At 42.7% G+C, this 12,523-nt stretch overlaps 1 protein-coding gene across 1 annotated transcript in view; it reads right to left on the bottom strand.

Moving 5' to 3' along the window:
• Positions 1-12,523, bottom strand: part of maml3 (mastermind-like transcriptional coactivator 3) — a 110,991-nt gene that overhangs the window by 9,292 nt on the left and 89,176 nt on the right. The window contains exon 4 of the mRNA XM_067584227.1: positions 231-497. Coding sequence (XP_067440328.1) covers positions 231-497 — 267 coding nt within the window. The remainder of the gene's footprint in view (positions 1-230; positions 498-12,523) is intronic.

The following is a 12,523-nucleotide window of genomic DNA, read 5'->3' on the forward strand; positions in this document are numbered from 1 at the left end:
GAGGGGGCTGGTTGAGGGTAATTATACATGCAACCAGACAACAGTAAGGAAGAGGAGGGGATGAGCTAGTCTTGTTAGAGCTGCAGACAGACAAATATACAGGGATGTATGAACAAACAATGTGCACACACCAATTATAATTAAATGTATGATAGATGAATCATACGGGCCTCTCTGCTTTTTAATCACCACACCAACACACTAATCTTGTGCCTTCATAGAAACCTCACCTGTTCAGCCAGTAGTTGCTGCTGCTGTCTCTGCTCTCTGAAGAGCTGCTGCTGCTGCTTCTGCTGCTCCATCATGTGCATCTGCACCCTCTTCTCCTGCTCCATCGCCATCATCTGTTTCATCATGGCTGCCTGCTGCTGGTTACCCACGTAGCCTGGAGGTGGACCTGAACCCTGGTTGGGCCCCACCCCTGAGGCCACGCCACTCGCAGGGTGTGGAGGTGGGATGGCGCCAGGTGGTCGTGACATTCCCACCACACCTTGCTCCTGGATAGAGAGAGAGGAAAGGGCAGCTGGTCAGAGGGACTGTTGAGCAATCACATTATCAATCAAGCCAGTTAAAGGAATAGTTTCACATTTTGAGAAATAAGTTTATTTGCTTTCTTGCTGAGACTTTGATGAGAAGATCAAAACCACTTTCATATCTATCTGTCAAATATAAGGCTACCAACAAGCAGCCGGCAGGCTTAGCTTAGCATTAAGATTGGGAACAGCTAGCCAGGCTCTGTCCAAATGTAGGAAAAATCTGCATCCTTCCAGCACCTCTAAAGCTCCCTAATTAACATGTTATAGCTTGTTATATCTGTAACTTCCTGGAATCTCTGCTGGTTGCCCGGCAACTGTAGAAGAAATAGTCCAGCACATAACCCCCCAAGACACCAAATTGACGTTTTTACACTTTTTTTTGATTAAACAAACAAGAGATAACATGTTAGTAAGTGAGCTTTAGAGGTGGATTTGGTTAAATTAGCTATTCCTGGTCTAAGAGAGCCATTTCAAACTATGCAAACCTCCTCTTCAGTGCCATTGTTACTGCTCTTTATCACAAGTGTCCACAACATTACATCAGCTATAGAAAGAATGCATTTTCAATACACTCCCAGCGTTATAGGCATCTACAGTGACACCTTTACACAGAAGTCTGTTTTAGGTGTAACACTGCAGTCAGCCATTATGTTGCATTATATCTCACAGACACAGTCCAGGTGTCTGTGAAAGAGAGTGAAAGGCAAGATAAAGAAAGGACTGCTTCAAGATTCTGCTCGTCAGGCCACCCTGAATCCTCCCGACGGTGCATTGGTTGGTCCTTGCTGCATACATTATCTCCTCATTAGCATATAAAGAGCACTTCCTCCTCCACTCAGCCGTATGCTAATCTCTAATAGGATGAAATAGCCTGCTCTGGCCAATGGGAAGGGAGTGTTTATGAATCTATTAAAGGTTAGACAGTTGAACGAGGGTGGACATCGTTTAGGCCTGCCGGCAAGAACAGAGGAAAAGGCCCCGGGAGGAGAAGAAAGAACGATTTCGAGCTGACGGTGTTTGCACATATAAAAATGCAATAACACACAGCCACCCACAGCCACACAAAAGAACAGACGGTGTACAACAAAGCACTTTTAACTGCAGGGCAAGAATGAAACAGCAAAAGCAGGATTACAGTAGTGAATAGTAGCAGTGGCTAGAGTCTGTAACATACCGCTATACTCAATATGTTTTGAAAGAGCCAAAGCCTTATAATCCATATTGAGGCTCGGCTCTTCTTAGAGAGGAGTTAGGTGGAGATAAACCTCATATATTAGAGCACAAAAAAACCCTGTGGAGTAAACAGAATCGGCTGCTTAAGACTGGGCTCACCAGACAACCAGACCAGACTGATCGATGTTCAGAGCTACGTGTCTCATCTCTGGTTGGCATGTTCCTGCTGGATGGCAGCAGGGCAATCAGACGATGCAAGAGAGGAGCGGAGACAGGAAGGAGAGGCGTAGTGTCAGGAAATGACCAACGGGTGGCAGTGGAGATCTTTAAGCGTCCGTGTGTATGTGTGTGTGTGTGTGTGTGTCTCACTGGCCTCCTCTCAGCAGATGGCTCAATCATGACGGTTCTGATCTACGATCTCTCCCTCTCCCCCACTCACTCTACCTCTTTTCTTCCCTTCTCACTAAACACCCCACCATCAAACTCCTCGCTCCACTCTTTCTCTTGTTCGGTCTCTCTCTCTCTCTCTGTAGACAGGGAGCCCTGAGTCATGTCCACACAACTGCAAGGGAACGAAGGAACGGAGGAAAGATAGATTACAAAGGAAAGAGGAGAGGAAAAGTCTCAGGGAATTAAAGAGTTTGGTGGAGGTGGTGTGTGTATGTGTGTTGGGGAGGGGAGAAGTGGTGGTAGTAGTGTGGTAGCAGGTAGCTGAAGAAATGACAGAAAAGTACAGTATGTACATTGTATATAGTTAAATAAAGACATGCAAAAGGCACACGAAGGAAGAGATTTAACAGTAGTATCAGTAGTATTTCAGTGGTATTGGCACTTTGCTGAAGCGTTGCTAACATACAATTAATTGAATGTCACGCCAATAAAGCTTATTGAATAGACTGCAGGTATCTTCTAAAGTATGAAAGAAAGAAAAAAATAGAAAGCTGAATTAATTGAAAGAAAGAGAGAAGAGTCTGTGTGATGAAAGAAGGAAGGCATGAGAGCCAAAAGAAAAAGAAAAGAAGAGGAAAAAAATCAAGAGGAAGCGAGGAGGTGACGAGCCAAAAGAGGAGGAGTAAAAGGTGGGATAGAGGGGAGGAGAGGAGAGCAGGTACCCTGGCAACAGTTGCTGCGGCGAGGAGCAGATGGCGCTCGGAGGAGCGGTTATGGCCGCCGCGCCTGGTCACCCTCCACAACGCTGGGCAGACCCGAACGACTCACACAAACACACTCGGTTATAATCCTGAAATTTTACTTTGGCTTTCTTTGACCTCTCCTTTCTCTATTTATCAATGCTTCTTCCTTTCTCTGTCCTCTCTGTCCTAACTCAAGACTGTCGTTGAATAATGTAACAAAGAGCATCCACAGTCTGTCTGTTTTAGCCCTGTCGATCCAACTCTCTCTGTCTTAGCCTCTGTTTCTCTGTCCCTCCCCAGACGCTTTATTCTGGCATCTTGGATCGGCTCGAGTCAGTCCCCAAATTCTGTTCTGCTCACCAGAAATGGGTCAGCGCCTAATGAGACTCGATGGTTAGCTGCTAACTACAGCAGGAACAGAGGAGCTCAGTCAGAAGCTGGAAAACTGCAAAATCTACTGGAAGCTGCCAATGGATGAGTTTGTAGCAGGAAAGATAAGACGGAAAAGAGAACAGAAGATGAAATGAAAGGAGAGGTATCACAGGTTGATTCTGGAGAATGTGTGCGTGTGTGTGTGTGTGTGTGTGTGTTTGTTTGTGTGTGTGTGCATGTGTGTGTGGTGGAAGCTGTCAGCTTTATTGGGTTAGGAGGCATGGAGAGCCCACGTGATTACATTACATGTGGAGTGAGCGGAAATGTGTGTGTGTGTGTGTGTAAGTGAGAGAGTGAGATGGTGAGAGAGGTTGTCCATTTCATTCCTGTGTCTCATGGAGCAGAAATATGTGTCTACTGTATTCACTGTATATGTGTGTGTGTGTGTGTGTGTAAAGGTGTATCTGCATACACTCTCCAGTCAGGATGAAATCACCTGCTCCCATGGTGACCACACAGCACAAAGATTAAAGGCTGCACTTGCTGTTTGCACACACACAACACTGCGTAACACACATAACGCACATACACGTACACACCTACTACAGCACTACAAGATGCATTACAGTTTGCGCATGAGGGCATTAAGTGAAACACAACTGAACATCATGCATAAACACACACACACACACACAAAGCCTATAAGAGCAGCGGCGCCTGGCAGCAGAGTGCTGGGTGTCTGCGCTCTCCAAGAGTGGCTCACATCTGTCACCCACTTGTGTAAGAGAAGGAAGAGAGTGAGTGTGAAGAGGAGGAGAGCAGGAGCAGTGAAAGAGAGGAAACAGAGAGTGAGGGATAGATGTATAGATGTGGAGATGCTTCATTAGACTCTTATGTAGACTACGGCTGCAGTCAGACTGAGAAACTGAGCAGAGAGTACATCTGCCCACATTCGGTTGTGGTTCTGCGTTCAGATGTGATGGATGCTGCAGCACTTGACGGCTTGTGATACAGATGCACGGTGTGTTAAAGCCGTGTCTCTGGTGTCAGTGCAACCAGCCTGAAGGTCACAGGTGTGATCTCTTTCGCAGCAAGAGCTTATCAATGTCAGAATGTCCTTGAGCTTCACAGTGGTTGACCTTGCACTCTGACCCCTCTGGTGATGTCTGAGAGGTGTGGGAATGGAAGACTTGACTGGTTGTAATATGCTGACTGGATCCCTCACAAAAAGAGGCTGGTTGATGAAGTAGAGTTTCTGCACTTTGTATTTTCAAGAGCTCCAGTCTGAATAGATGGATGTATAGATAGCGAGTACAGATTGATTGACAGCTGTCATATTTCTTTGTGTCAATGCATGCAGTTAATTTAAAAACATACCTCTTTGTTCTAGGCCACAAATAAAATGTTTATAGACCAAATACAGTATTCATTGTAGATGATGTATACAAAATCTATTGTACATACTCAACATGAAGCAGTTTAAGCAACATTAGCGACAGGATTAAAACTATACACTAAAGTATGTACAATACCTACAACATACTATGACATGGAGATGGATAACAAACATGAACTTAATTAAGAATTTGAATATGTGACTGATCTGGTTTGAGACATGTAAAACTGTTATTTCATATGTTATTTCTTTCCACATTGACTCTTTATATGGGTATTTATTTAGCATTATTCATCTTCTGTATCAACACCAGTTTCTACACTCTAAGTCCAGGCACATGAAGAAAAATGAAATTCCAGATAGCCACAGACTGGATTTTGTGTGTATGCACCATCAATAACCACATTCACTGTATGTTGCCTTGGTTCAGAGTCACTGAAATAACAGACATGCAAGAGATGTGTCACTGGTAGAGCTTACTGATCCACTATTTGAAGCCCCAACACAGAGGATCAGGACACTCTGCTTGCAGTCTTTGTGTAGCAAAGTGTATGACAAAAACAAGCTCATTGGTGCTGTAGCTCACAAGACTAAACCTGTGACCATGATTTAAAGTGAGATTATAACCTCAAACTGGTCATGAAAAATAATTGTGCATTAGTCTGCTGCAGGTAACCATGGACAGTCAGCAGCTTTTGTCCTGAGGTGTATCAAGGATATCATTATGTTGCATTCCAAATGAGCCACAGATTAGAATTATGTCATATATCTTTTTTTTTTTTTTTACTTTTTTGACCGGAATCCGCACAAATCTGCATCTCTAATCTGAAAAAGGCAGTAGATAATACAGTCTTCATGGTCAAGAACAACCTGTTGTATATGTGAAAATACTGTATGTTTTCAGTTTCTCTGCTTAACTTGGTGGATGTGAAGTTGAGGAATAACGTATTTGTACTGAAGTAAAAACAAACATGTGAGTTGTATTAATGTTCACAGTTACAACATAAGTATGATACTGCATCTGCTGACTGATCCATAAAGATACATACACACTACCTCTGAGCAGATGCTGGAGCCAGGCCTCACAATATTCAACTATCCCCACAGTGCCAAAGGTAAAGAAGACATCACATCGACTGACACACACACACACACACACACACACACACACACACACACACACACACACACGTTTCCATCACTTCAGAGGACATTTCATTGACTAACATTAATTTCCTGGAGACTTATCCTAACCTTAACATAACCATAAACTAACCCTAACTTTAAACCAAGTATTCACACTAAAATTAATGATTTACATTAAGGGGACTTACTTTTTGACCACATATGGGAGACGAGTCCCTACAACATGACTGTGTTAACAGATTTATGTCCCCACAACATGAGGAATACCTGGGCCACACATACACACTCACACACACACACACACACACACACACACACACACACACACACACACACACAGTGTAACAAGGATAGGTGGAACTATGAAACCAGTCGTTTGATTCTGAGCCACCACTCCCTCATGTGAGAACATATCCACCCACCCTAACCCCACCCCTTCAAACACACATACATACACACACACACGCGCGCGCGCGCACACACACACATACACACACATACTCTGTTTCTCCCTGAAGAGAGTTATATTTAAACTGCTGGAGAGGAGTCTTGCTCCCCACAGAGGTCTGTTTAATCTCTAACATCTCTCTGCTCTAAACCCTAACTGGCCTATTTCTGAATCTCCACACACATACACACACGCACGGACACACACACACACTTGTATATAACCATGAAAACATTGAATTTATGGGGCAAAGTCAAAGTGAAAAACACACACAACCCTCATGCTTTGCTAAATCCCACTCACAGATTCAAAAACAATAGACTGGGTTAACAGGGTTTCTTGGGATCATCCTTTAACCATAACTGAACCAACCTGATGCCATGCAGTGATGCTGTGAAATGCATGTGGGCATGCAGGAGTGGATCAATTTAAGTAAATGAATCCCTGCAGCATGAATGCTCTTTGGAGGCGCTGTGCTTAACCAAGGGATTTCTCTGCAACACACACACACACACACACACACATATAGGAAACCACCCACAAACAGCACAGAGCCTGGAATTTCAGTCCACACTTGTTTGCAATCATGTAGGATGAAATGTTTTAAATCAAAGTCTACGCACACAAAAAAACTTTATTGATTCATTGATGTTTATTTTTATAGCTAGATATAGTATATTCATACCATAGACTAATGCCACATGGCGTAGCCAAAACTAATTTGCAACGCTTGTCCCTTAACAGTTCCTAAATGACTTATTACTTTGTGCATGCAGGAATGTTAACATACACATAAATGTCAGCAAAAGTCTACCCCCACTGTAATTCACTGATGCATGAATATGATATTATGGTTGGAAGAGGGGTATATTTGGGGGTTTGACTGCCTTGACTGACAGGTTTCTCAGCCTACACACTCAGTTATGTTGATTTCTACACACTGCGTTCACCACAGCTCCACCCAGGCTCCACCACGCAGTAAAAATGTAGATTTTCTACATTTTGTGAGGTAAACAGGCCTCAAAACATTTGCTTGTAAATCTACAGGTCATTTCACAGACCCTTTGTCCACGTTGTCATCTATGGATTTTCATGTGTAGTACACCACTTTTGGTTCAAACTGAAATATCTCAACAACTATTGGATGGATTCTCACATAATTTAGGACAGACATTAATTTCCCCCTACTGATGAAGTTTTGATTCCTTAACTTTTAGTCTAATGCCATCATCAGGTGTTGATTTCAATCTACTTAAATACTTTTCTGACCAAATACCTGATGACATTCCCATCAACCTCAGCTGTGAAAGTTAATTAGCAGCACTCTAAACTGAGATGGTGCACAGTGTAAATATTAAACCATCAGCATGTTAGCATTGTTATTGAGAGCATTAGCAGCCACTAGCTTGGCTGTAGAGCTTAGTCTTGCTCTATAGCCTGTACTCAAAAAATGTCTTGTGCTGCTTCAAATTCAGCCTTTTAAGGCTACTGTTAGTTAAAAGGCTATAATGATTTGCTATTGTATAGTATACCAATGGAGAGTCTGGAAGATGTCCTTGTACTGGCACTAAAACCCAACAATAGATAAGCTGTCTGCTATCATACTTTATTGTAACTACTCAAAGTATTTAAATGTGAAATCATGTTGTCAGTTATCCATAGAGATGAGAAAAAAAATACAGTCGCCACACCAAACAGTTGTTTTAATTTGCTGCCAAGACGACTGTCTTCAGAAGAGTTGGTGCATATTGAAGCTCGGCGGATGATAGCATGTCCTGATGTTATCATCTGAGTTGTGTTGATGTATTTTATTTTATGTAACTATTTTTGTTTCCTACTATAATACCCCTTACTTGTTTATTCGATAAAATATCAAAAAATATTAAAAAATGGTCATCACTTTTTCCCAAAGCGATGTCTTCATATAGCTTGTTTTGACCAACCGACAGTCCAAAACAACAGAAATATTTAATTTTCAGTCATATAGAACAGAGAAAAGCAGCAAATCCTCATTTTTGAGAAGCTGGAACCAGCTAATGTTTGACATTTTTGATTAAAATATGATAAATGATTAATCAGTTATCTAAACTGTTATTAATTAATTTTATGCTGATCAACTAATCAATTAAACAACTTAGTGTTTCAGCATTACTATTGGCTAATGTTTGATGGATCTTGAGAAGCAGTTTCTGAACAGTTGCTTTGCTGTTATTTCCTGTTATAAATGGATAACCTGAGACAGACAGCGGAATATGACGAGCGGTGAGAGGACGGCAGACAGGACTAACTCATGTTCATGACAACAAGCGAGGAAGAAGAGGAGGAGGGAGTGTGAGTGGAGCAAAGGGATGAGATCATTGGTGGCCGGGGAGTGATTGTGGCGAGCAGACGAGCGTACCACCCTGAGAGGGACCAGGTGCTACAGTAAATCACCCTGGAAACGGTCACCATGGAAACCTTAAAGACACACGTGCAGACCCTCGCACAGGAAAGGGCCGGAAAGAGGCCGTGTCTGGGAGTGTGTGTGTGTGTGTATGTATTTAAAACGGGAGAATAGTGAGTGTGAGTGTGTGTGTGTGTGTGTGGGTGGGAGAGAGATTGATGTGTTTCTATGTAATCTAATCATGGCGGCTGAGAATGGTACGTCTGAGTGACAACTCGGAGCCACAGCAGGTGGACTGCTCTTTCTCTTCTTTTCTCTCTGTCTCTATCTTTTTTCTCTCGATCACTCTCTAGTGAAGGGCCTGTGTATATGATGTGTGTGTATCTGTGTGTGTGTGTGGTTATCACATGGCCCTGGCGAGTATTCGGGCTCTTCCCGGAGAGAATTCCCAACTAGAGGGTTTGAATTATTCACAGCTGCGATCAGTGCTATTACACGGCTGTTAACGGAGGTGAAGATACACATCCGTCCATCCTCCCATCTCTGTTTACCTCTCTCCCTCTCGTTATGACAGTAAACTGCCTTTTTATCCATCAAACCATCCTCCATCCCTCTCAACAACCTCCTCTTCAATTTCGTCCTTTATCGTCTCATCACACGCTCTTTCTTTTCGCCGGCTGCCTGCCTGTCTCTCTCCAACACTCAATCTGTCCCTCCTTCTTTTCCTCACCTCATTCTATCTTTTTCTCTCATTCATCTCCATTTTTCTCTAATCCCTCCCTTATTTTCTATCTCTTTTAAGATCCCTCCATCTAGCCACTCCTCCGCCCTTCCTCCCTCGTTCTCTGTCCACCCTGCGACTCCATCCATCTTCCCTTCATTCCTTCCTCCTTTGTTCACCCTGAGGGCTGATCCTTCCTCTTCATTCGCCAGCAGCGCTTCTCTCTCGTCTTACTTCAACCCACCCCCCCCCCCAAGCTTTCATTTGTTTTTCTACCTGTTTCACATTTGTTTTTCTACATCCGCGCTCATCCATCTTTATTCTTGCTGTTGCTCATTTAACGTCTGGATCCGTCCCTGCCTCAGCGGCTATCACTCTGCTCCCTCATCTTCCTCCCCCTCCCTCTAACCAATTCCTTTTCTTCACCTCCTGTTTTCTTTTACTCCATCTTTACCGAACGGCCGTATAACCTCTACCTCTCTTTGTCTCTCCCTGTATCTACCTCTCTAAATCTATCTCTGCCTCTGTCATAGCCCCCTCATTATGCCTTCTCCACCTCTCCTCTCCGCTCCCTCCCTCCCTCTCTCTCTCTCCAGAGAAGCCATTAGGTGCTGCTGTAAGGCTATCACTCTTTTGCTCTCTCCGTCTCTTTTTCTCTCTGTGCTGTAGTCTCAGGGCAATAGGCTCCCCCTTCCCTTCCCTCCTTCCCTCTGCCATTCCTCCTCAGTCTCTCCGTCTCTCTCTTCCTGTGTTTCTTCAGGCGCTCTTTTCTCTCCTCCTTTTCCCTCCCCCCGTCCTCGAGTCTTCACATCATCCGACTCCCTTCTGCTTCCATCCTCTGCGCCCTCCCTCCATCTTGATTTCTCCACCCCTCCAACTACCCCCACCTTTCCCTCTATGCTGCCATACTCCAGTGAGATAGACTTGTGTATATGTGGGGTCCACTCTATACTGTGTGTATATATATATATGTCTATGGCTCTATTACACTCCCTAAGAGGGATACAAATCCATGCAGAAATGTATTTGCACTACAATATATTGTAACTTTGACTACCTAACTTGAAGACAATGGATTAGGGCTGCAACTAACAATTATTTTCATTATTGTTTAATGTGCCTATTATTTTCTCAATGAATGGATTCATTGTTTAGTGAATAAAAGGTCAGAAAATAGTGAGAGATGTCCATCAAAATTTCCCAGAGGCCAATGTGATTATTTCAAATTGCTGGTTTTGTTCAACAAACAGTCCTCAACCAAAAGATATTCACTTTAATACGGGAGGAGGAAGCGCTGCATGGTTCTGATAGCTCATATGACAGGTGCTCTTTGGTGGGGAAGGGAAAGTAGAAAAAAAACTGAATCCAGGAAGTCTTGCTTGATATTTGTCCTTAAGTGGTGCAGACAACCATGGGAAAAAAAACGAAGGCCCTCCGTCTTCAGGTGAAATAATGTTATGAATTTATTCTTCGAGCATAGGCAATCAAGCAGACCAACGTGTATCGACTCTTAAGTCTGACCCTGATGAAGACTTAGACAGAGACAGAGCAGAGCAGTCAATGGTTTTTATAAAAAGGCTTTTTCAAAAATTGTGAATCACCGCAACCATGAGAGGTCCTTGAGCATACAGTCATAAATGTGAATAAAAAATATTAGGCTGATAGGTCCAGTAGAATGCGAGATTAGCTGCGGACAGATATACACTCAGACACATGCACACACACACACAACCAAACGCATGATCCCCTCCAGGCTTATGCCTGGCAGAGATAATTATCACAATTGTTGCAGGTTCTTTTTCTGTCAATCAACTAATCTTTTTAGCAATATGTTTCATAACCAATCTGTGGATTTGAACCAGTTATTTTAAAATATATTCCCACGTATAGCAATGTATTAAGGCTGCAGATAACAAATATTTTCATTATAGATTAATCTGACGCTTATTTTCTTGAATAATCAATCACTTGTTTGGTCTAAAAAACATTAGAAAATAGAGAAAAATGCCCATCTCAAGTTCCCAGAGCAGATGGTGATGTCATCAAATGTCTTGTTTTGTTAGACCAACAGACCAAAACAGGAAAAATATTCAATTTATCATAATGAAAGAGTACTTGGAAAACCTAGAACCATCAAACATTTGGCATTTTTTCCTGACTTAAAATTTGTTTAATGGAATAAGGATTGTAGCTTTATCCAGAAGTTTGAATAAGCTCAGCACAAGAAACAGACATTTATCCAGTGACCTGTGGGCATTTTTTAAACATACTGTAAGCCTCTAGGAACACATTTGCTGTAGAATCCTGGTGGTTTATTTGCTCTGGAGAAGGGATATAATGACGAATAAATCCAATTTTCTTATCCACTTATTGTATTAGAAGCAAACATTCACAAATCAGTCTGAGTGCGCACACAAAAGCTATCTACAGAGCACAACCTATCCTTATTTCCTTTTGTCTTACACATTTAGCTGCCTTTTTATGTGCTGCACCTTCAGCTATCTCCATCGCCCCCGACTCTGCCCATCTTTGTATGCCATTAATCTTTCTCTTTCTCCTTTACCTCCTCTGCCTTACCTTTCCTTCTCTAATGCAGGGGAGACAGAGTGAGGGAGAGATATGGAGAGAGAGAGAGAGAATGACCATTATCTAAGCCAGCATCTCCAATAATTCCACAGCAGCCTATTATCCACAATAGAGCCAAAATGGCCTTTGGTAATATGATGAAATCTGCCGTAAAAAGTAGAAATGGGACTAAAAGCGTCAGAGTGTAGAAAAACCTCCATTCCTCAGCTGCTTTATCACATTATTGCATTCTACTCATCTCTCTCTCCGTCTGCCTCCCTCCCTCTCATATTCGGTGCATTACTGTGTCTTTCTCTAAATTCTCTCTATTTCACTCTGTTTGTCTCTTTCTCTCTGCTTGTTTGGTGATACCCCTCCCTTCATCAATCACACACTCTGTTCCTTTGGATTGCTTTCCTCACGTCTCACTTTCTCTCTCTCTCCCTCTTTATCGCTCTCTCTTCTTCTATGTGACTCTCGATGAGTGCGTCGATACATCGTCAGATAACACCCTGTTCTCAAAAAAGGAGACAATGGAAATATTCCATTAAACTAAGTGTTGGTCTCAGTCCACTCCTAATGCAGCTAAAACGCTAATCCAACTGGCAACACACACACACACACAGACCTGCGTGGATGTGACTGTGCAA

The sequence above is a fragment of the Thunnus thynnus genome, chromosome 3, assembly GCF_963924715.1.
Source record: "Thunnus thynnus chromosome 3, fThuThy2.1, whole genome shotgun sequence".
Classification (NCBI taxonomy): Eukaryota; Metazoa; Chordata; class Actinopteri; order Scombriformes; family Scombridae; genus Thunnus; species Thunnus thynnus.